General features: G+C 36.4%; 1 protein-coding gene across 1 annotated transcript in view; it reads left to right on the plus strand.

The window, feature by feature from the left end:
* The first annotated feature begins 2,779 nt into the window (after positions 1-2,779).
* Positions 2,780-25,954, plus strand: part of LRP2 (LDL receptor related protein 2) — a 237,659-nt gene continuing 214,484 nt past the window's right edge. The window contains exon 1 of the mRNA XM_051986217.1: positions 2,780-3,233. Coding sequence (XP_051842177.1) covers positions 3,131-3,233 — 103 coding nt within the window. The 5' untranslated portion in view covers positions 2,780-3,130. The remainder of the gene's footprint in view (positions 3,234-25,954) is intronic.

Here is a 25,954-nt window from a genome sequence, read left to right on the forward strand (position 1 = left end):
TTCCTTCGCTACTTTCCCTCATCCGAGTTATTTGGGATTAAAGGCAGCATCGGCCCCATACACAAACGCAGCTGGTTCCGTTTGGTCGGCCTGAGCCCTGCTGTGAAACTACGACAGGAATTCCAGTAAGTTGGCAACACTGCAACACAAAGAAAACAACAATAGGGGAAAGCCCTTCCGTGCAGAAAGGAATGTTTCGAGCACCGTTCTCCTACAGTGAATGGAGACAGGGGCGAACGCGCGCGCTCGCTCACACACGCGCGCAACACACACACACACACACGCTCGCGCGCGCACAAACACAGAAACACATACAGAGATATACGTACAAACACAGGCACCCCCATACCTTCACATCCAAAGAGGAGAGATTTGCAGGCAGCAGGTTTTCCCCGCCCCCTCTCCCCCATCTCCCCATAGCTCTGGATCTTGTGATGGAGGAGAGATTCTTATCCCTTATTTGTAATACCGTGGTGCTTGGGACTTCATTGACTTTTCTGATCTATCCCAGTTTTTCTTGTGGTTTGACCCTGGTGCTGTGTAGTACCACTACGCCAAGTCTCCTCAAACTCGTATAAATCACCGCCAGAGCCTTAACTTCAAGTACCCCCCTCTCTCTCTCTCTCTCTCTCTCTCTCCTCTCTCTCTCTCTCTCCTCTCTCTCTCTCTCTCTCCTCTCTCTCTCTCTCTCTCTCTCTCCCTCCCTCTCTGCCTTCCTCTTCCCCCCCCCCCATCCGCTTCCTTCCCTTTTCTCCCTTCCTTTCTCCCTCTTCTTCTCCTTCTCCCTTTCTCTCTTCCCCATTCCTCCCCAACCTCTTCTGTCTCTCTTCCTGTCTCTGGAGCTGTGTTTCTCTCTGTTTCTGTGTCTCTATCTCTGTCTCTGTTTCTGTCTCTATCCTTTTCCTTCTCTGTCTTCTCTTTTCTCTGGTCACTTAATTCTCCAATTGAGCAATTCCACCTCATTCTTAGATTTCTTCGCGCAATTTGTGCAACAACTCTGGACTCTTTGCAAGAGAGAAAGATTCTAGAGACTCGGCCGATTGTAACATTTTTAGCTTTATTGGGAGAAACGTGCGGGTGGTGAGGGGTGTGAGTGTGTGTGCGCGCGCGCTCGCGTGTAAACATCTCTGTGCCATTTCCATATCTAAGCTCCTACTCCACGGGAATCAAAACTACACCAAAACAAACAAACAAACAAAAACCCCAACACCCTCTCTCCCAAAACCTCAAACCAAAACAACTACCAACAATCAAAACGCCAGGAAAAGTTCAGCCCAGGCTGCTAAGGGTCAGCAAAAGACCCAGACGTTAGATTCAATTCAATAGATACTAGGAAGAAAAGGAGAGTGGGTAAAGTGAGCCTTGGCTCGAAGCCGCTTTTCGATAAACTTTGAGGTTAGATTCTCATCTACAGAGGTGGAAGATATTTTAGAATACTGCCTAAGTTGAGGACCCACTTTAGTTATTATGCTAAACTGGCCTTTAAAAAATGTAATCAAGTTTGTATTTCTGAATGCACGAATTTCTGACCTTTCAGCGGTGGCTTTTTATCGTACTTAATGCAAAAGTTCTCCATTTAACTCATTTCAGCAAAATTACATGAGGAGGGGGCATTCACAACTTTGCAGAAAAACGAAGATGATTGAAATCGTTGGTACCACTTCAGTCTTGAGAACCAGGATTGCATTTATTTATTATCTCTTCTTTCCCCTCTCCCAATTCCTTCCAATCCTCTCTTTCCAGTTTGACCAAAGGGAAACGCTTTGTTTTTAATGATCATTGTGATGCTTTTGTTTTGTAAAAGATGTTCAAAGTGTTTACATAGAAGACCCACGAATTCCTTCCTGCTAGCTGAAACAGGGAACTTTCCCACTCGGGTTTTTTCCACTTCTCCATTAATAATTTAAATTATTGGAAAGTTACTTGTAATGTTCCCAGTGATATTCTAAAAATGCTTATTGTTTTTTTTTCCTTGAAAAAGAGGAGAGTTGGGGATAGAAAATTAATATTCTCTTTTAAGCATCAAAATGAAACTGACATGATATCCAAAGAAAGAATTTTAACAGGAGTGAGCTGGCCAAATGCCAGATGAATCACTTAAAAGAAATAAGACAATACGCTTTTAAAAAGTTCCCTTCTCTTAATCCAGGGATCCCTTTTTAATGGAATCTCATTAGCATGGACCCTATCAGTGGCAACGCTCTTGTGTGAAACCTGGAGATTTCAGATAAGGGAAAGAAGAGTATCTGTCCGGCAGGACTTTTCATTTCATTTTCTTTCATTTACAAGACAATTTGTAGATTGCAAATCACTGTCGGTCAGATCAGTCACTTAGTGTGCTTACTTGCGTTTGTGGCGTGTTAAGTCGGGGAGAATGAAGAGTGCAGGCAGTGTATGTGTGTGTGTGTGTGTGTGTGTGTGTGAGAGAGAGAGAGAGAGAGAGAGAAGAGAGAGAGAGAGGGAGAGGGAGAGAGAGAGAGAGAGAGGAGAGAGAGAGAGAGAGAGAGAGAGAGAGAGAGAGAGAGAACAGAGAGAAGAGAAACAGAGAGAGAGAAGAGAGAGAGAAACAAAGAGAGAAGAGAGAGAGAGCGAGAGAGAAGAGAGAAGAGAGAGAAACAAAGAGAAGAGAGAGAAGAAAGAGAGACAGAGACAGAGAGAAGAAAGAGAGAGAGAGAGAAAGAGAGAGAGAGAGAGAGAGAGAGAGAGAGAGAGAGAGAGAGAGAGAGAGAGAACGAAAGCGAGAGAGAGGAGAGAGAGAAGAGAAAGAGAGAGAGGGAGAGAGGGAGAGAGAGAGAGGGAGAGAGCGCATCCCCGCTACTTTCAAAGCTGCAAAGTACAAGAGGGAGGGGCGGGCGGCAGGGAGCTTGTCCCATTGGATTCCCTCATGCTAGTTCCGGGGCGGCTGGCTATAAAGGGCTTTATGCCATGTCTGGAGGGTGGAGAGTTGATTAGGAAACACTATGTCTCCACTGTAGAACGCACTTTTCTGCTACAATTAACAGAACTAAGGTAAAAAAGACGAAGGAGAAAGAAAAGAGAAAAAAAGCCACGTGGTACCAAACTCTGCTGCTGGAGCCCCTTCTGGGCTCCCCAGCTCTCCACGCTGCTCCACTAGCATCCTAGCGCACCAATGGGACTTCGCTGCCGTCGCTCCACTATGGACGGAGGGACCGCCGCTGTCTGTAAATTGCTGATACTCCTTATTGCCTGCGCAAGGGAGATCAACTGCCAGGGTGAGTTATCGCAGGCTGGGTGCCTAGTTCCCTAGGGCTCCTTCCGAGCGCCTGTCCGAAGGTGGGGGAGGAGGCTCCCTGACCCCGGGGAGCTTGCAGGTTTTCAAGTTCTCCTGCAATCCCAGGGGCTGTTCAGGTTGCAGACCATTAGAGAACAAGCTAGGAGCTCTCCTTTCCCGGCCTTTTCCCTAAGGAAGAAGCGAAGCCGGACCGACAGACGCTTGAAAGAGTAGCCAGGCAGGTTTCACTGACAGTTTACCTCATTCACTCCGGGCTTTGTTCCTCCAGGGATTTCACCCCTAACCCTCAGTCTCTTTCTTACTCACATGAAAATACAGTCTTCTTCCTTACCCTATCAGTCCCTCCCTGAGATGGACCCTAGGAGAGATTCCAAGGTCTGAGAAAGTATGAGATTGATTTCCCAATACATTTTCTGATTTCCCATTCCCATTGACTGACTTTTTTTTTTTTTTAATAAATCAAATTCCATTCATTCATTCATTTGGAAACCCTCTGACTTTCCTACTTGTGCTTCATTGCAAAAGGAGTCCCCTTCCAGAGCCCAAAGGAATGTGTGATTTCTGTCTCCCCTCCCTATTCTCTAAGAAGCACCTGCAAAACTTTGCCCCTTGTGACCCAAAGACATAGAATCACATAATGCCCACATCGTCTGGGGATCAATCCTAGGCAGAGGAGAAGTCTGAGAATGGATTGGTGCAAAGGGGAGTTGTTGGTGCTTGGAGCATGACTTTTCTTTTCTTTTTTTTTCTTGTTAAAATGCGGCTTGTAGGGCTTCTGTTGCGTGCGCGCGCGTGCATGTCTGCTCACCATTCTAAAGAATATAATACAGACGCAATTGTTTGGTCTGAGGCTCTTTAAACTTCTTTCAAGCAGATTCAGATCCAGGAATTTGGAGCAGGGGGCAAAAGGAGTTAAGGGAGAAAGGATTTATTGGAAAAGGGAGAAAGGAAGAAAGGAGGAGGACTTGGAAAATAGAAAGGAGAAAAGGGAAGAAAAGGAGCAAGAAGGAAAGTTAAGTAGGCAAGAGGCACAAAGAATGGGGGTTGAAGAGAAGAAAAGGAAAGAGCGAAAAAGTGGGAGCAAAAGAACAAGGGTGAATATGGATGAGAAGAGGAAGAGAGAATGGGGGAGAGAGAGATGGGGAAGAGAGAATAAGAAAGAAAGAAAGGGGAAGAGAGGAGAGGTAGAGGTATGAGAGAAACAGAGGAAGAATAAAGAGTGGGAGAGAGATAGACATCAAGGCTGGTGGCTGGGGAGAGAAAGAAAGGAAGAGAGCAGAGGAGAGAGAGAGAGAGATAAGGAAAAAGGGAGAGAAGGAGAGATACAGAGAGAGAGAGAAGAAAGAATGAGAGACAAGAGAAGAAAGAATGAGAGACAAGAGATGAAAGAAAGAGAGAAAGGAGAAAAGAGAGGAGAAAAGAACGACAGAGAGAATTAACGAGAGAGAAAGAGAAGAGGGGAGAGAGAGAGAGAGAGAGAGAGAGAGAGAGAGAGAGAGAGAGAGAGAGAGAGAGAGAGATTGAGAGAGAACAAGAAAGTAAAGAAAAAGGGAAGAGTTAGAGACTGGGAGAACTTTTTTCCTTGGGCTTTGCTGTTGCTAGGTAGCGGCTGAGAGCAGCATGTGACCAACAGATCGAGCTCCGCTCGGTGTAGGCTGCTGCTACCACTGGTACTAATCTGGTTGTGAGGATAGAAGAGTCTCCCTTCTCAGCCCTCTCTTTCCTTCTTCTTGGACAACTTAATTGCCCTACAATGAAAATGAAACCCTTATTGTTGAAGGATTAGCAGAAGTAATATATTGATTTCCCCAGCTTCATATTGGGGTGGAAGGGTGGTGATTCTGGAAGGCCCTCATTGATGGGAGAAAGGTGGGTAAACTGGGGGGAGACGACAAATTCAAATGGTTAATCTGCTTTCTTTGCTCAACTCTTAGTGTAAGCTCCTTAGAGGGAATCAAGTAAGTATTTATACAGTAACTCCCACTAACAGAACCCATTTCAGACCTGGGAAGAAATCTGGACACAGTCAACAAACTTGACTAGTCATGGAAAACTCATGTGAAGGGAGTCAGATGGAGTAGATAGATTCCTTTGTGTTTCTTCCTGGATATTGAAAATACACACAAGCATAAACTTGCTTTAGTCTGAAGAATCTCAGTGTCCAGGATGTAGTGTACTTAAGATTGCATCTCATTGTGTAAATAGGACTATAGGATTGATTGTAGGCTCCTAGAAAAAAAAAAAATCTAGTGAAGGGAAATTTCACTTTCCCTCATCTGGGGGCAGAGTTGTTAAATAGTTGCACGAATGATAAGAATAATAATTTGGACAACTCATAAGTGAATTTTCTTTATATGTAGTCATTGAATGCTGAATGATTAATAGTTTTAATATTTCCCCCACATACTACGCTATATTATCTGTCTATTTAGTATCTTTTTATCATATTTAGAATTAGAGGATGCAACTCAAAGTGATATTCTCCATACACCACCTTCTAGAGGAAGTCTTTCTTGGTCCCTTCAGCTGCTAGTAGGTACTAAGTGGTTCAGTAGTTAGCAGCCTGGGCTTAGAGTCAAGAGGACCTGAGTTCAAATTCAGCTTCAGAAGGCTGCAAATTGTGTGACTTTTGGCAATCACTTAATTCTGTCTGACTCATCTTTCTCATCTGTAAGACAGAGTTAATAATAGCAACTACCTCCCATGGTTGTTATAAAAATAAAATGTTATAATATTAGTAGGGTGCTCTTTGAATCCATAATCCTATAAAATACGTATTATTAGGGACTCTTTTAATCTGCTTTGTTTTTCACTATTTGTATTATTATTATTATTTACAGTTATTTCATAGGTACTTATGTATGTTTTTTTTGTCTCTTCTATTAAATTGTAGGTTCCTTGGAATAGTGATGGTTTAATTCACTTGTACTCTTATCCAGGTGCTTAATTGTTGATTGATTGATTGGTTGATGTAAGTGTGAGTGAGAAGCTTGAGTTGTGTTAGCTATTGTTTCCATACAAGGATAAATCTTCCTGCTATTAGCTGATGTTACCATTTCCCTCCTCACCTGAACTTGTTACTCTTTATAAACTCTGTCTCTTTCTTTGTAAAGGTTTATTGATTGAGACTACTTAAAATGAGATACTCTTTTTTTCTGATGGCTAAATCTTTCTTTTCCATAGGAGTTGATATCTGTTTTACTACTCCAGATTCTACGAGTCATTCCTGTACTGCCTTTTTGATTTTTTTCCTTTTGCTTATATGCAGTTTTTATTATAGTATCATAGAATACTGGAGCTGGAAAGGACCTCATAGGTAATCCAATCCGATTTCTTCATTCTGAAGATAAGAGAACCAAGAATATTGAAAAAAAAAAAACTCAATGTCACCTAACTGGTTAATATCAAAACTAGGACTTTGTCTTTCTGCTGCAATATGAATAATCTTTGTCTAGCTCAGTGAATCTGACAGTTCTAGAAACCAGTAATTCTTAATTTTGCTTTATTATAGGTTAAATTTTATGTAGATGACCAAGTTGAACTAACTGAATATACTGCATGTGTTATATGTAGTAAGTCTAAGGAGCCACATAGCTCCTGAAGACCTTTAACTTGGTCTAAGATCTGATTTCTCCCATATAAATCATGTTTCAAAGTGTGTCTTCTCTGCCTGTCTTGAGTTCCACTTAAGCCAGTTTTTAGCAAGTGAGCTTTGTAGAGTCCTGTGCAATAGCCACAAAGAACTTGAACCAAGATTTTGCCAGCCACTATTTCAATTCCACACCTAGTGGTTTCATTTTGTCTCCCAAGGTTGTGTCGGCCTTGTTGATCCATTTTTCTAATTCTTGGGTTATCAGAACACATTCCTAAAGATCTTTGGCTGTGAGTAGGGTTTCCCTAGCGCAATCTGCTACTTAACTAGATTTTCAAGCCCTAAAATTAATTGTTAGGTCATAGTTTTTCATTAATCCCTCATAGGGGTCCATAATTTCTTATAGACTTTCAAGACAATTTTAATGCATTTTGAAAGTAGTTGTAGCAGTGTAGAACAGTTGCTGAAATATCCAAGTTTCTTGGTGACTCTCATAAATTATCAACCTCTAAGAGTTTCCCAGAAAATAACAATATTAAAATTAATAATAAAAATAGCTAACATTTATATAACCGCTATAATATGTTAGATACTATGTTAAGCATTTTATAATTGTTATTTCATTTGATATTCACAACAACTGTGAGAGGTAAGTGTTATTAACATCTCCATTTGACAAATGAAGAAAATGAGACAGAGATTGAATTACTTAACTGCTACAAACAAGTAAGAGTCTGAATCTGAATTTGAACTTTAGTCTTCTTGATTTTAGACCTTGCTTTTGGAACAGAAACATATGCTAACTGTCTCCAGCACTTATTGAATGTTCTTAAGAGTATAAACCAGACTGTTAAAAGAAGACTTATTGCTAGATACTAGTAGCCTTTTGCCATTTTTTGTGGAACAACTCATGGACACCTGCTTGGTCAGCTATCATGCAGTTAAGATATTTAAGATTTTTTTAAACCATTCATATTTAAAACTTTTACAGTCCAGGGCTACTGTTGATACTTTCCATTTTGTAGAATCGCTTTTTGAGGTTAGGGATCAGAATGTATTATACAGGGTATTCCAAAAATCTTAGTGTGATATTAAGTTTTAAGCTTCATAATATGTAGTTTGGTGCTAGCCACATGCTAGATACTATGATTTGTTGAAGGCTACCAAAATAGAAGTTTTTGTTGGTGGTTTAATTTCTCCCATATAAACCATGTTTCAAAGTGTGTCTTCTCTGCCTGTTTTGAGTTCCACTTAAGCCAGTTTTTAGCAAGTGAGCTTTGCAGAGTCCTGTGCAATAGCCACAAAGAACTTGAACCAAGATTTTGCCAGCCACTGAGTGAAACAGATAGTGTCTATAATTCTTAGTGGTTAGACTTTTCCAATATGCTGGTTTTGGTCACATTTTCAAAATCCTAAGTCATGAATTTAGTCTTCATACTAGCTCTTGCAAATAAATGCTTCTCAAAAAAGTTTTCTTCTTGAAAATTATTGGTAGAATGTGAAAGGTAGTGTAGTATTGTGGAAAGATCCCTGGATGGGTTTCAGAAGACTAGAAAGTCCCAGCTTTTACTCTCAAGTCAATTTCCCTTTTTATGGTCAATTTTGTCTTCTGTAAAAGGAACCATTTTGACCTGATTATCTTTAAGATTCCTTTTGGTTTCAGCCTAATACATCAAATTCAGAAACTCTGCTATTCTTCTTGTACTTGTTATTTTCTCCCCAAACTTGGGAGCATGCACATATTGTACATTTTGGCACATTCTCTAAATTCAAAATACCCTTGAAATGGCCTTGTTTATGAATAACACACCTGGCAGTTATTCTTCTCCATAAGGACTGCCTTTCATTACTTCAATTTCCATTCTCATTATTTTCTGGTATCATGCCATGCACCCTATGTGGACTTGGTGAATTCACATTGATGATTGTTGAACATATCTATTTAACTTGTAATATTTTGAAGTACTTTTAAAAAATTAATTATTAACTCTAACAGCTTTGTGAGAGAGGCTTACATTGCTATTTTCATTTTTATGTAAAGAAACATGGATGGAAAAGTTAAGAGACTGTGTTGGGATTACTGAGGGCGGAGAGATAACTCAACACTTACCAGAGGAAACAATATTGAAAAACATGCTTAAAAATCCTACATTTCTATTCCATTGGGAGTATGTCTTTCAGGTTAATGGGGGGTGGAAAGAACAGGGAAGAAAATAATTTTGGGGAATTCTTTGTGTTCCTTTGAAGTTCCTGCCTCCCTTATTATTTGGTCTAAACCAACAGTTTTCACTGGTTCGTTTTCAATTGTCTCCCATAGGAGTTGATTCCTATTTGGGAGAAGCTTTTGGAGAATGTAGTGAGAAAGCAGGACCCAGACAAGTTTAAATTTTTATTACTTATCCCATTCCTACCTACCCCAATCTTTTTCTGTCATTCCTAATACTTAGTTCCTGTTCCAAGCACCAAGCCCTTAACTCTGAGTCTTTATAAGGGCTAAAAACCAAGAAGAAGGACTCACAAATATATTAAAATGCTTTCTATTGAGCAAATGATAGATCAGAAACCATGCCTTTGTGCATTTCAAAAGTCTCAAAAATTTAACTTAAAAGCTATAACTATAATGGCATGCTCTTGGCATTAAAAGGGACTTCATGCTCAGCAGGGAGAAAGCTGGGGCCTTCACACTACATTTGATTCAGAGACATTGAGATAAATCGCTAATCTCAGATCTCTATGTGCTACATCATGATCTTGTCCTGAGGCTAATTAGCTGGGACTTTGTTTCTGGATTTCATCTCATGGTGGAGACTGGAAGATTGAAAAGCTAGTGCTTTTATTTCAGAAGCAAGATTATCAGGTTTTAGCCTGGGAGAGTTTTCTTCCCCCCCTTCCCCATTATTGACAAAAACAATGCAGCAAAACCATGTTTCAAATTACAGATGAGAAAATTTAAATGTTTCCTTTGAAGCCATCAATGCCTTTGACCATTAACCATCAAAATACCTTTGACACCAAAATTATTACTGCAGTTCAAAAAAAAGAAAACAATAATTAAAACAAAACCACTTGCTACTCTGTATACAATGTCCTTTATTGCCCAAGTCTTGGCCAGAAATTGATGACAAATTATATTTCATACTGGAAAGGGCTCTATTGACTATATTTGCCACTTAACTTTGCATTAATTAGTCAATGGCATTTATTAAGCACCTATTGAATACCCTGTCACTGTGCCAAGCATTGGACAAAAAGACACAAGACAGGTCCTGCTATTAAGGTGCTCATAGTTTAATGGACTGGATAACATAGATATAACTATGTACCAACAGGAAAAATCGGAATGAATCAGCGGAGATATGACATTTGAATTAAGGGTAATTGGGAAAGACTTTTTGTAGAACATGGGATTTCAGCTGGAACTTCAGGGAAATCAAAAAAGCTAGGGTTGGAAATGAAGAATAGCATTCTAGTGAATTTTCTTAAGAGTCTCAAGATGAAGTATTTTGTGTGAGGAACATAAGGATGCCAAGCCTCTAGATCTAAGAGTAGGTGTGGTAGAGGAAGATGTAAGAGACTACAATGGTATGTGTGTGTGTGTGTGTGTGTGTGTGTGTGTGTGTGTGTCTCATGTTATGAAGGACTTTGTCAAACAGATTTATATTTTATCCTGGAGATAAGTGAGAGCCACTGGAGATTATTGATGTGGTCAGATGTGTAAAGTAGAAAGATCACTTTGACCACTGAATGAAAGATGTACTGAAGTGGGGAGAGACTTTTGGTAAGAAGACCAACCAGTAGGTATTCTAATAATCTAGGTTTAAAATAATGAAGGCCCACTGAAGAATGATAACCACTCTGGTGAGTGGAATAGTGAAGTAATTGGGGGATGTAAAAAAAAAAAAGATTACCTTGAAGCACTGAGAGCCTAGTTGAGATTATATAATATAAATCTGTGTAGACTAACAGGTTCTTTGAAAATAAGTACTTATTCATTGGCTCAGGTCAAGTGATTGTTTCTATTGGATGAATAAAAATGAATATTGATTCATCAAACCTAATAAATTTTTATCGTGCTTACTATACACAAAAGTTTTATTTATCTTACTTTACACATATTATCTCATTTGATCCTTACAACAGCTCTGAAAGTTTAATTATTATTATTATCTCTACATTATAGATGTGAAAACTAATTAAACTACTTGCCCAGGGTCACACATCTAGTAAGTTTTTGAGGCAGGATTCAAATTTAGGGTTTTTTTTTTGAGTTCAGACCCTAAATTCTATACATTTTGACACCTATCTCTCTATGTTATATACTATGTTAGGAATGCTGATTGCATTCATTTTATCAGGACTAATAAATTGATTAACAAGCATTTAATCAGTGCCTTTATCTGATATGGTTAGAAAATGATGTGTTCTCTATAAAGTAATTTTTTGGTAGTGAAAACAAACCTTGGAAATACCAAAAGAAAGAATGGGATATAATAGATTAGTGTTATGGTGATTTGGACTAACAAAATTTCAAGTTTAAATCCATCTCTGAAACTAAACGTGTCCCAGTGTAATCCTCATCTTCCTCACATGTAATATTGGAACAATAATACTTATACTTATCACCTACCTCACAGTGTTTGTAGGCAAAAGCCTTGTAAAAATGTCCTATATATGAACTGATATTAACAAAACTCTTTAGCCTTCCTCTCCCCTTTTTTTATATTTCTAAGATGTATTACGTATTTTTCAGCCTTACTTTTCAGAGGATCCAGGACATAATTTGTTTCTATGACTCAGATTCATCATTATAACACTGATTGTCATTTGCAATACAGGGACAGCCTCAGTGATGGTTGAAATGCACAGGACAGCTTGTTCCAAAATAGCTATAGATGACTGTGTTTTTTAAATTTCTCATTCTTGATTTTTTAGCATTTCTGGGTTTTTTTGCTAGATTGTTAACTATCATTTCATGTTAATACCAGTGTGCATGTCTCACACAGCCTTTCTATTCTTATGATATGATGTTTCTAGTATGCTGTGGATTAGAAAACTAAGTAAGCAAGATAGTTACAATTGTATATGAAGGAAGAGTTGAGTGCTAGATGAGTTCTGAATATATTGAAAGAATAATGGAGATGGACTTTTTGTCATATAATTTGATTTCTCAGAGATTTTTAGGGGGTGTCTTCCTTTAAGTTCTTAGTGTGTCCTGAATTGCTAAGATTTTCAGATAGGTAAAATGTTGCCAAAGCAATTAATAGGATAGTGTGATTGGAACTTTTTCCCAGAGCATCATCATGCCTAGTGAGAATCAATTCATTCTCTTTATTGTCATAGCCTCTCTTTCTTTGGTCTGCCGCTCCTGTATCTTTAGTTCTTTTTGTGCTCTTTTTTTAGGGCATGCTTTGTGCCACAAAGGTCCCAGCTATCTCTTCCTCCACTACTGAGCCCTCTGCCTTCTTGACTTGGCTTTTGACCCCTGAAAGTATTTCCAAAGTCTGTGACAAAGATATAAGTCCAAATTCTGGACCAAAAGGAGAGATCTTTGCAAAGGAACTTCCCTTTCATCTTTTTGCCTGCAATGCCTGCTTTCTAGTTCCTGCCTTCTAGGGAACAAATCTTTTCAGATGAAGTCATAACATTTTAGCCCTTAGCTGTCCCCTCCCTTGACCAGGCCTGTCATCAGCACATGGGTCTGGATATGCTCTGGTAACTGTTTTGGGCAGCTTGGTGGTACGATAGATAGAATGCTCAGTTTGGAATCAAGAAAAGTTCAGTTCAAATCTGACTTCAGATACCTTACTAGTTATGTTACTTTGGGCAAGTCATTTAATCCTGTCTCAGTTTCCTCATCTATAAAATGAGCTGCAGAAGGAAATGGTGAACCACATCAGCACATCTTTGCCAAGAAAACCACAAATGGGATCACAAAGAATCAGATTCGACTGAAAACAATTAAACAAGCTCTTCTTCATTTGTAGATTTTCTTATTCTCTCTTTTTTTCCTGAGGCAATTGGGGTTAAGTGACTTGTCCAGGGTCAAACAACTAGGTAATGTTAAGTGTCTGAGAGCACATTTGAACTCAGGTCCTCCTGACTTCAGGGCTGGTGCTCTACCCACTGTGCCACCTAGCTGCCCCTTCTTCCTCTCTTCTTAGGAGGGAATTCGTTTTCTTTCTTTTGTGATGATAATTATAATGAGGGAACATAAAGTAAGGGGAGATTAAAAAGTAACTAAGGCTCTGTTAAAGAAGAGTTGCAATCAGTTTTCCCTAGAAAAATTCCTTGGCATCTAGCACAGAAGATATCTAAGAGAGATGACTGTATCATCTTGAGCTGAGTTTGTTTTGTCTAGGGTGATAAAGTATTATTAAAGATAAAAAAGCTTTCCTGGGTGAGAGTTGGAAAATCAGGCCATTAAGAACTTTAAAAGAAAGTTCCAAAATTAGGCTGAATTCTGGAATGAAAATCAAACTTTTCACTTAAATATAGTCACTTTTGATCCAATTACCATCCAGCAGAGGAAGGGGAAAAGGAAAAAGCAAGAGTCAAAGACTTCCTCAATTTTTTATTTATTGGTATTGATTTTCTTTATTCAAAATAGATTTTTCACATTGATAAACTTATGTGCTATGTGCTTTCATCTTAATAACTTTGGATTGAACTATTTTTAAAGGGCACTTTTGATTGAGTTCTCAGACCTGGCTTTAGATGAATATCCAGGTGGCATAGAATGCTAGGCTGGAAATCAGAAAGCCAGGAGTTCAAATTTAACTTTTAATATTTGTTCTGGGCAAGTCACTTAACCTTGATTTCCCTCGATTTCTTTATCTGTAAGAGGGATAATAATAGCACTTATCTCCCAGGGTTGTTATGAGAATCAATTGAAATAGTAATTGTAAAACCAGTTAGCATAATATGTGGTACATATAAATGTTAGTTTACTATCATATTTTTATGTTATAGTGATGATGCATTTTGCTTTTTATACCACTGTTATTTTTTGGCATATTCTCTCTTATTCCTACATACCAATTAATCCTTTCTTATCATAATGAAAAACAATTAAGGTTAATAAATCAATTAACACACATTTAATAAACATCCACCTTGTGAACAATTGTCTGAAAATGTAGACCACATTTCTTTGTGTATAGTTCTCTCATGTCACTACTAAGAGGAAGAACTAAATGTTTTTCTTTTGGATATTACTTTCATTGCCACTGAACACTATCAGAATGCAAGTTCCAATGCCTTTTGTGATATTTTTCCTCTCTCCATTTCTAATATTGAGATCAATCAATGAACAAGCATTTATTAAGCATCTATCACATCTTATGCACTGGAGATATAAAGCTCTAGTGGTTCTTTGTAAGACACAAAGAAAAGAGGGAGATATATTGAAATAAAATCAGAGAAAAAAAAAGCTGCAACCTTTATCAGTGCATACATAGCAACAACACTGTTGATGTGGGGCAACCTCATTTGTTACAACAGATGCCCAGGGCTTTCAGGAGGGTAGAGTAGTTGAGCTGATTCAGTGTCAACCTTTCTCCTTGCATCCCAAACACTTGGTTCCCTGTGAAAATTCTTAGTATGTACAGAATAGGTCATTCTGCTATTTTTAGGACAAAATTTGATACAGTAGCTTTCACAAAGAGATAAGATGAGGTTTTTAGACATTATGTTAAGGAACTGTCATTCTGTGTTTAAACAGAGCACAAAAGCAAGCTGTTTGAGGCTAAGGGTGCTGGGAAAACAGCCTTAATCCAACAAAAGCCTGTCTTTAAAGAGGGGTGTGGCTTCCCACGAAGAGAGGCAATATGGTCCATAGTGAGAAAACCATTGATGATCTACTCAGGAAATTATAGATCTTGTTCTATGTGGGACTGAAGAAAAATAGTGGGCCAACTCAAAGGGGAACCTGGGCTGTTGAAAAGGTCCTCTTTCCTTTTCATTCAAGTCTATAAAATAAACACTTCTGTCTTTGTCTTACTAGGTACCCTAGTCTAGCATACAGTAGGCACCTAATAAATGCTTGCTGATTGATTGATTCCTCATATTGACTGTGCTTCATTTAGTTAAAGACTCCTCAGGGAGCCATAAGTATAGTGACAAAAATGGGATATTTGGAATGGGGATTAAACACATCAAGATGGCTGAAGGTACATCAGAATTGTAACATGAGGATGATAAACTGCCTTTGGCAAGTAGAAAGGAGGGAGAGAATTCTTCATCTATAGCTCATCAAACTGTAACTCTTATTACTAGATCTGCATGAAAAGGTATTGACTTTTCAGCAGAGGTACCAGTATCTTGCCATCCCCCATCATGTAACCCCAAATCACCCTTTTTGGATATCTTCTTTTTTTTTTTTTTCTGCTTAGCTTTTCTCCTTTCCTCTTGATCTCTTTTTTTGAACTCTTCAATAGCTTCTAGGTCTCACACTAATTTTTTGTCTATAATATCCTCTCAGTTTTTATCTACACTTATTCCTTCAATCTTCACTTAAAATATCCATTAAAGGAACATTCAACTGTTAAATAAAGGACAAAATAAAAATAAAGTCTTTTAGTTTCTACGATGATAGGAAATTTCCTAGAGACTCTAGCTATGAATAATTTTTTGGGGAATCTTATTTTTCTTGTCAGCTTTTAATAGGAAAATCATTACAGTAGTAGGACATTTAAATGATATATTAAGATTTGCAAAGCTCTTATCTCATTTGAACCTCATAATAATCCTGTGAAACAGGCCCTGCTAATATTTTTATCCCCATTTTACAGATAAAGAAACAGTCACATAGAAATTAAATGATTTTTCCATGACTATATAGTAAGTATCAAAGCTGGGATGTAAGCATTAATAAACCTGATTCCAAGTCTAGCATTCCATTTTTGTGTACTACATGAATTAATAGTAAAATAAGATAAAAACAAATGAAATGAAGTGTACATATTATCTAAATTAACTATTAGTTAATTTTTGTGTATACAAGTAATGGCTAAGCTTTTGTAACAATTCATCTTGACATTACTTTTTTAATCTCTTTACTAATATTGAGGGCAATGAGATGTTTCAGGAATTTGCCAACTAATCACTTAAAACTAAGAATTGAGAGAAAAGCAAAATTCATGGTTAAAAATTAAAAGTACTAATGGAATGATACTTGGTTAAAGTTAGATTTTTCTTCACTGTCTGTTAGAATTGTAAATGATTAATTTGTTGTAGCTTAGACAAAGAAGGCATTGGAGAGTTAGTTAAGAAAGATGTTCAATGCGGTTGATATTCCCTGTTTGTTCCCTCTAAGTAAAAAAGATCAAATGGTCTTTCATATTTGGTGCCGACTAGAAATATGAGCAATGAAATCCCTTTTTAATCCAGATTTATTTTTCATGTGTTTTGCAGTAAATGAATGAAAGATTCATTTTAGGGGAAGTTGAATGGAGTTTCATTAAGGATTTTCCATTATTTTCCCTTTGGGCTTCCAAGGATTGACTTGTCAGCCTGACCTGTGCTTTCCCCCAAATATGCGTTTTTGTACTGTTAGCTTATTGACAGATCAAAGACCACTAGCCTTTGTTTTTCTTTCAAAGAGGCAGCTGGTCTACTAGATAGAGTCCTGGACTATACAAGGAAACCTGCAAAATGTTCTTTCTGGTGCTGTCACTAACTATGTAATCTGGTGGGGGGGAGAGGAGATTTTTAGTTTTTCTATCTGTACAAAGGAGGGAAAATAAAACTACCTTTTTTTTTCAAGGGTGTGATTAAGGACTTCCATGAATTAGCATTTATCAAATATTTTTGAGATCTTCAATTTAAAGGCTTTGTTCATTGGGAAAAAAACACAATTTTGTCATCCTTTGGTCATTTTTATTGATCAGTTTCCTGACATATTTTTGAAACAATAACAAGAATGGATTGGTTCTAAAATTAAATATATTGTTATTATACTAGACAGCCAACTCCTTGGGGAAACAAGATTTCCCAATATATTGAAATGTACATTCATTTATATTTTTCTATAGATAGGTTATATACACATGTATACATACTTCCTGAAGGTTGGAATCTTAATAGATTAGAATCTTGGAAGAAGACAAACTCTAGAAATTTCTTTTGAAGAGAGTAGAGGTTTATAGTTTATTCATTGATTTTATATCTTTACTCCAGGAAAATGAATAGTTTATATTTTCAAAGAATATTAAATTGGCATAGCAAATCGAATTTATAATTAGCCAACAAATCAATGAAATATTTGTTAATGGTTACCACACAATTTTAGTAAATAGTCATATTATTCAAATGTACTTTTTAGATTAATATGTTATTTCCCAATTTGTCTTACTGCCATAAAGTCCTCATCTTCCTCCCCTCACTCATAAGGAATATCAATCCAGTTTTAGTTAATAAGGAAAGTCTGAGGTAACTTACAGAGTTTGAAGTTCATTTGCTTCTGAAAAGTCCATCTCAGGAGCTCTTTGCTCTTCCAGCTCAGCACATTTTTTTAATGAGAATGGTTTAGAAAAATGAAGTTTAATAGATAAGCAAGTACATATAAAAATGAAGATAGGGGAGGGAAATAAGTAAAGAATGCAACTAATTTCCTTTCAATTTTTTCCTCTCTCCCTCTTTTATCTAAATTAAATTGAAAAACTGAATTAGATCTCAATTAATTTGAAGCAGGAATTGACTTATTTTTTGAGTTTAAAAATTTCCTTTAGAAGGTAATTTTAAAAATTAATTTATTGAAACTATTGTGATATACCTATGGCTTTGGTCTTTAAGAAATGACTGCTTATTTATTTTTATAAAGCAAACAAATACAATTGAACCATCATTAAAAAGCACACTAAAAATTTTAGCTTAAAATTGTCTTTTAATTAATAAAAATACTTTGTGATTTTAATTTTCATGGGTTCACAGAATTTGAGAGTTAAAAGGGTCTTTGACCACATAGTTCAAGTCATGCTAGAAATACCTATTTTAACAAAGTTTCTAAAGTATTTCCCACAGATGATAATCCTGTGATGTAGATATATAAATGTTATTATACCCATTTTATAGATGAAAATTAAATCTCAGAGATAATAAGTTACATATAGTTATTAACTATTAGATTAAAGATTGGAATCCAGGTCTCCTGGCTCTCATGCCAGTGCCTCTTTTGTATCATATGAGGCTGAATACTAAAATGCAGATCTCAGAGATACCATTGAATTTTCTATGCCTGAATTAATACACTGGACAATTATGATATTGCTTCACCTATTGGGACAAGTGAAATTGGTTTGTTTTGGAAATGAATTAGTTTTTCACAGAAAGTATTAACTTTTGGAGATTGGTCTTTTTTGAGCAAACTTTTTGTAATATTTTGATATTGATGATTTCTCCATAGTGAAACATTGAAATTACCAAAATCTTGAAAAAGATAAGAAGGATACGTTTCTATTGTACATAGGTAGTATAATCCTAGGGAGCCTCGATCTTGTGTATGAATTTTTAAAGAAATCTCATGTTTCTAAGTAAAATTTTATAAAGGTATCCCCTTCTAACTTTATAGCTCAGAAATGCTAGACCCATGTGCCTTTTTTCTTCATGACCCCTAAATATCACAAGCACTACTTGAATGTAAGCTCTACCTGTTTTTGAAATTTTAGCTTGTAACCTGCAGATGAAAAAGGAATCAAGTGACCATTTCTATGGTTTCAGAATATGCTTGAAAAAATTTAAGATTTTTATTTTTTTTAATCAGGTAAGTCCATGAAGTGTAAGAGGATAAAAGGATAGACAGTTTGTAACCTTGGCAAACTTTATTCTCAATACTCTCCCTATATCTCTTACCTTTCTTCCATTTTCACTGTGCTTATTTTTCTTGAGACAATATTCAGTCAGAACTCTGGACTAGGATACCTGAAGTCTTTTGACATGACTCATTATAAAGACTCCAAATTTAATTGTAATTCATTATATTTAATAAAAATGACTTCTCATACTATGAATCCTTGTGGACATATGTAATAACACTCAGGCTAATGCATAATGAGGGATATCTGCAGTTCTGAGAATGAAGAATGAAGGAAGAATGTTTGGTTCATTTTCTCATTCCCCCAAAGGGGGCTTCTGTTAGGATAAATATGTTCTGGAGATGAACTATTGGCTTCTATGGGAGTATCAGAAAAAGCATTTGAGATTCCCCAATAATGCTCTTTTATTTTTTAAACATAAATGTCTTGAAAAACTGTAGGTCTAAATCAAAGAGGAAGGATTTAAAATTAGATTGGATTGGTAGTTAAGGAGCTAGTTTATAGCTAATTTCAAAATAACACTATCCCATATTTATCATGGAATATAAAGAGGCAGCATGACATGGTCCAAAGACTTGAGTTCAAAATCTGACCCTGATGTAACTTTTTAAGACTATTATTTTCAGAGTTGCTTTTGTTGGTTGGGTGTTTCCTCATCTGAGAGTTCTCTGTAGCAATGGAATTGCAGATCCAATCTCTAACCATATCCCTATCATATAATTGAGAAGTATCTTTTCTTGGACTGTTGTCATTGCTCTTTTCAATAATTCCAGTTACTTTATTTAAGTTAAATTATTAAGCTTTCATTAAAATTATAAATATTTACTATACATGTCATTTATATTTACAAGTTTTTTTTAAAATTCATAATTTCTTATGTTGATTATGGTATTTGTTGACAATATATGGAAGTTTTCTTAAAAGAATGGCACTAATGGGAACTTTCAATTAGTGGCAGAAAACTTCAAAAAATTAAAAACCACAAAATGGTTTTTTTTTTTTTATCAAGAAGGTGGCAGTTCAATATTGTAAAAGTGAAAAGAATTGTGGTCTGTGAAAATGTGTGCTTGGAGACAGGATGATCAATGTATGTGGACCAAGTTAACAGGAAACAGGAATAAAGGAAGAGTTCACCATGCTTAACATGGGGGAAATATACACTTCATTTTCTAGAAGGTAAAGGAGTTGCCTTAGAGATTGTCTCTTTTTCCTTCCACTCTCACGACAATGAAAACCTGCCACAGGGCACTTGCTGATAGTAGAACTTTTAATTTGCACAGAGCTGGGGCACTTTTCCCAAAGAGACCCTGATTTTGGAATTTCCTTGCTTCTCCCAGTCTGACAAAGCTTTAGTTTATTGACCTCCAGGGCATGATGTAAGACTTGTCTCTTTAGTAAGGCCCTTCCTGGTTGGTAGGGAGAGCTCTTCTGGTCAGTGAGGAATTACAATCTTGACTTAGAGGTTTTGTTTTTCGTTTTGTATTTTCTTTTGTGAACATGCTTAAAGGCGACTGTCAGGAACAAGTTTTGTAAATCTAATTAATTAACCCATAGTAAGAGGAAAAAAGTGATTAGGGAGAATAACATTTTCTATGCACATTTACTTTGCTTAATTCTGGAAATGTTTTTGTGCAAACAGCCATATCTAGTCAATAGAGAGTTAGAGAATCTTCATATCCAAATGTCTTAAAAATCTTTATATAAAAATTATAAATTTTCATGAATGTAAAAATTTCAAAACACGACAGTTTAAAAGTCAGATGAGCTTATATTTAGAACTAGATAGGTTGAAAAGGCAAGTTTGCCAAAAATATTTTTTTTACATGCTTGTTTTTTGTTGTATTGGAGAAAAGAAGATCAAAAGGGATAGGGCTGCCAGTTGGTATTCATGGGATAATGATAAGAGCTAAAAGAGATAGGAGGTAAGTGGTTTTAAGATGTTGTTTCTGTTTTTCTTCAAAAGAGAATGATCTTTGGATTAGAAAGAAAATAATGGCTAATAGAACTTGATGTCCGAGATAGTAGATAGGTCATAAATGAGCATCTAGCTTTCCTTGATGACTTCAAGTCACCATTCTATGATGTAACAATTTCTTTCCTTCAGAACCGAAAGCATTGGTTTAAGCAACTAGCAGTGGTCTTTAAAAAAACATGGAATAAAGAAAAAAGGCATAAAAATGTATTAAAAAGAAAGATCTTGGATAACAGGATTAACATTATAGAAAGGCAAATTTAATGATTTTCTCAAAAGGAAAGAGAATAAAACTTGTAACTCCAGGCCACTGAGCTTGACTTTAATTCCTGGCAAATTTCTAGAAGGTTTGTTTTGCCATAAGGAATCCTTAGGGAACATCTTGAAAAGAAAGTAATCACAAAGAGCTTTGTAAAGAACAGGTCGAGTCAGATTAACCTCATTTTCTTCTTTTTTCTTTCTTTCTTTCTTTTTTTAAGCAAGGTTATGAGACTAGCAGATCAAGGGAATGCTGTAGACATAGTTTATCTAAACTTTGGTAAAGCATTTGGCAAAGTTTTTTCATACTCTTTTTTTTTTTTGGTGGAAAAATGTAGAAAGGTGACTTTCATGGACTTTAATTTAGGTTGACATGGGATTTCTATGTAGAATGACTAGATCCCAAGAATAATTTTTAATGATTGGAAGGAGGACTTTAGTAGGAAAATCCAGAGATCTGTGGTTCATTATACATGCTTTAACTAATTTTTTTTTTAAATCAGTGAATTGAATAAAGGCATGCTTATCAGATTTGATGATGATATAAAAAAGAGTAGGTATAGCTAACATCTTGCATCATAAAGTCAGGCTGCAAAAGAGCTTGACAAGTTAGAATGCTGGGCCAGATGGAATAAGTTGAAACTTAATAAGTATAAATGTTATATCATATGACTGACTTCACAAAATCAACTTCACAAGTATAGGATGGAGAGGCCACAAGCAAAGGCTAGATGACTGATCACTGGTTATTATAGAGGAGATAGGTGTGGGTGAGAATAGGTGACCTCTGAGGTTCCTTCTGAGTCAGAGATTTGAGAATCCTTTGATTCTGTGACATTCATTTGTGCCAAGTGAATCAAATTAGGCTATAAACCAACATCTCCAATTATATTCCATTTTCCATACTTAATGCAAGATTTTGAAGGTGGCAGAGAGTTTGAGATATATCCTTTATTATCAGGGAATCAAACAAAAAAATTTAGTTTCTTTGAACACCAGAAAACTGAGCAGGAGTTTTGTGTATTTTTTCCTATATTTTCCCCATAACTTACAGTTAGTTTGATTATAAATAAGAGTCCAACAGAAACTGCCTTTCTTCTTGCTGCAGTCTCTATTGTGTGATTCTCATTCCTGAAAAGGATCTCAGGCAAAATTGTAGCATTTTCATTCTATTTTCTATGCCATTGGGAGTGCCATAACTTTTTAAAGGTAGTTCAGTTTTGAATTGAGAACTTTCTGCCCTGTTAATAAAAGAGAACTGTGTCTTCAGTTCAATCCTGTCCTATTGCTAAATTCTTTTTCAATTTCTTTCTTGATTCTTACTGGAATTAGCAAAATGTGTGTGTATGTGTGGCAATTACAAACTTTTCTAAATAACTTTAGGGATCAACTGATAAATGTGATGTTAGGAACCTCATTTGAGATCTTGCATGTATCCAGAGGAGTGGGGTGGGGTTTAAGTTTCAGGCACAATGAGATAACTTTGGTGATCTCTTCCAATTTTAATTTTCTTTGATTATATTTTTCTAAAATCAAACATAATGGATTAAAGGTTCAAGGGAAAATAAAGTTTAGTAGAATATACTTCATTGAACAGTTACTTAGTTTTTATTTGAATTCCTTCCCAATACAGCAAATCTTTGCTTTGTGGGAGCTATTGGTTTTTATAAGTGAGAGCATGGATGATTCCATCTTTTACTCTCTATCTCCAGGTCCTAGGACAGTGCCTAATCCATAATATCTGCTTAATACATTGCAGTTGATATATTAATGAAGGCCTATTTCTGTCATAGCCTGGCTAAATACCTTTTTTTCATTATTCCTTTTCCCTCACTGACCAACGTAGTTAGCTCTTCATGATGGTCTTTACACAGTCCCAAGATGTGGGACTCTAATGAAAAAAAAAGTGAGTAGAAATAGAAAATGAATGATATCAATGAGACAAAGAAATATAGAATTATCCAATGTTGACTTAGAAGGGGCCTTTGAGATAGTCATGCCTTTCTCTCTGAAGCTCTCATCCATCTGTATTTATTTTGAGTGTACCATTTTATGTGTGTGTCATTTCCCTCATTTGAAAGTTGGTTCCTTGAAGACAGTGATTTCTTCTTTTTTTGTATTCTCAGACTTAGCACATGGGAGGAGCTTATAAAATGCTTGTAGGTTGGTTGGCTAATTTTAAATGTTAGAATCACTAAAGAAGAATTGTGCTGAACCAGTCACACAGATCTTTGGGGCAGCTAGGTGATGTAGTGGATAAAGTGCTAGGTCTGAAATGAAGAAGACCTAATTCAAATTCTCCCTCAGCCATTTACCAGCTGTGTGACCTTAGAACAATCATTTAACCCCTATTTTGTTTCAATTTCCTCAACTGTAAAATGGGGATGATGATAATAACATCTATTTTTCAGGGTTGTTGGGAGAATCAAATGAAATAGTATTTGTAAAGTACTTAGCACAACTTAACACAGTGCTTGGTACACAGTAGGTACTTAATAAAACCTTATTCCCTTTTCTCATTTATCCTTTGTTGCCATAGGCAAAGGCTATAATCTTTTAAAAATTTTCTCCTGTAACTACTGCCCTGCATTTTCAAAGATGTATAGGGAAATATTAGTCATCAATTTGTACCCAGAGAGATTTCTAAAGAATTAAAGTGGCTTTTTTTTTGCTTTAATCAGTGTCCTGTTGCTGTTACTGCTCGATTATATCTGACTTCTTGTTACTTTATTTGAGGTTTTCTTGGCAAAGATACTGGAGTGGTTTGCCATCTTCTCTTTTGTACAGTCCACTATACTCTCACCTCTTCTCACTTATCCCAAATCTTCTTCATCTTCATTGGAGTCTCCTGTTCCTCCCTGCTTCTTCTCTGCATTGCTCCAATTCTGTTTTCACTTCCCTTCTCCTCTTCTCTCTTATTCTCTTCTACTAGTGAATATCTCACCTTCTTAAATCTTTCACCTGTTCTGTTTGATCCTTCTCCTGGCTTACCCTCACTATCCACTTCTACTCCCATTCCTAAGGTGGCACTACTGTGGGAAGAAATCATTTCTAGTGGAACAAACCCACAACAGATTGGGTCTTTTAAAAAAAATCTGAACTTTTTCTTTGCTTATTGTAATGTATTACATGATCCTATACTTGTTGAAAATTATTTCACCTCCTTGTAAGTGTTTTTTTTTCATATAAAATCCAAAATATTTCCTAAATGTCTTTTCAACTCAAAAGTTCTATTTTAACTTGTCCTGTCCTGTGTTCCTCTTCCTGTTTCCTTTCATCAAGTAATCTGTCCTATTTTAATTATATTCCCTGCAGTCTAGCACATTACTTTCACATTTGTTCATCATCCCCTCCTTGCATATTCTATATTCCATACTGTTGAGGTTGGGAAGGGGTGACTCCAAGAGTTTGGGGTCATAGACTGGTGCCACAAGGTGTTTCAAAAAAATTGGCAGGCTTGAACCCATTTCCTTGTCAAGGGGAAAAGTTTATTGTAATTGTAATGCCATTACAAGCAGTCTAACTTCAAAAGAAATTAGTTAGGAAACAGAAGCAAAGAGTCATATTTATACAGCTTTCTATCATTGACATGCTAATTCTATGGCCCAGAAGTAGGAGAGGAATGGTCTCCAGAATTTGGTTCTCACTGACCAGATTATCACTGATAAAATTATCAGTCAGCAATGAATTGAGGAGTGGTCTATTCAGAATCAGATAGATTGTGTTCTTAGATTGGGAGTGTGGGAAGTCCCTGAAGCAGACTCCAAAACCAAAACATTTAGTATTTACTGACTTACTGTTAGAACAGAATCCCCCCCACAAAAAAAATCAGGGTACCACAATCATATCAATACAAAATGGTCAAATGCTTTTCCTCAGACTTAGCATTCCTTCTCCCAACTCTGTGACTTTGCACAGACTGTCCCCAAGATCTAGAATGCTATTTCTCATCAGCTTTACCACATAATTTTTCCTTTATTCAAAGCTGAGCTCTTGTGCTGCTTTCTATAGGTGGTCTTTCTTGATTCCTCTAGTTCAAGGGTTCTCAACCTGGATTCTGAGAACTAAAAACTTTTTTTGATAACTTTATTTCAATAAAATTGGTTTCCTTTGCAGTCCTATGTATTTCATTTTATGCATTTAAAAATATTATTTGGAGAAAAAGTCGTTATTTGTCAGAGGAATACATACAAAAAGTTAAGAAGCTCTGCTATAGTTGTTAGCTCTTTTTCTTTTTTCAAATTATTGTATGTCCTTATCTGTTTTCATGGAACATCCCTTCGATAGGATGTAAACTCCTTGAAGTAGCTTCTTGAAATCTAGAAGAATGTCTTTCATGTAGAAAACTTGTTGGATCCTCATAAATGCTTCTTGTTGAGACATTCAAAAACTTAAGATGATTCCTGAAGTTTCATATAAATTATAAAGAGAGGAAACCAGTTTCTAAAATTACCAACATATAGTGAGTTACATATACCTCCCATATCTGAGATCTGATACCTATTTCCCTTTTTTTAGATACTGATAGCTTGTTGAATTCTTGAAAGAGATTGACTAGAAGAAGGAATTCCACTAATACTATTCATTCCCTAGTTGGCAAACTTTGAAGCCTTCTTTGATTAATATCCCTTTATCTCACTCCTTACTTCCATTCAGTTGCCAAATCTTGTCAACATCAAAATATCATTGGTGCTTCCTTTTCTGTTCCCCTGCCACCATCTAAATTTAGGAGTCATAACTTCTTTATACCTTATCCTATTTTAAATACAGCTTTTAATTGATCCCCCTCCTCTAGTCTTTCTTCCTTCATTTGACTCCTAGGATAATTTTGTTAATGCGCAGCTGCTATCAGGTCTCTTCCCTGATAAAAAGACAACTCCCCTCGTTCTCAATTACCTATAGGATAAAACACAAACTCCTTATTGTGGCATTTAAAGCTCATAACTAACTGCCCCAAATTATCTTTCCATTTTACTTACATTACCATTCATGTATTCCAAGTATATAATTTTGTTGTATTTCCTGCTTTTGTTCATTTTTTACTCATGGCATTCCCTAATCCTGGAATG

Source organism: Antechinus flavipes, chromosome 3 (genome assembly GCF_016432865.1).
Source record: "Antechinus flavipes isolate AdamAnt ecotype Samford, QLD, Australia chromosome 3, AdamAnt_v2, whole genome shotgun sequence".
In the NCBI taxonomy this organism is placed as follows: Eukaryota; Metazoa; Chordata; class Mammalia; order Dasyuromorphia; family Dasyuridae; genus Antechinus; species Antechinus flavipes.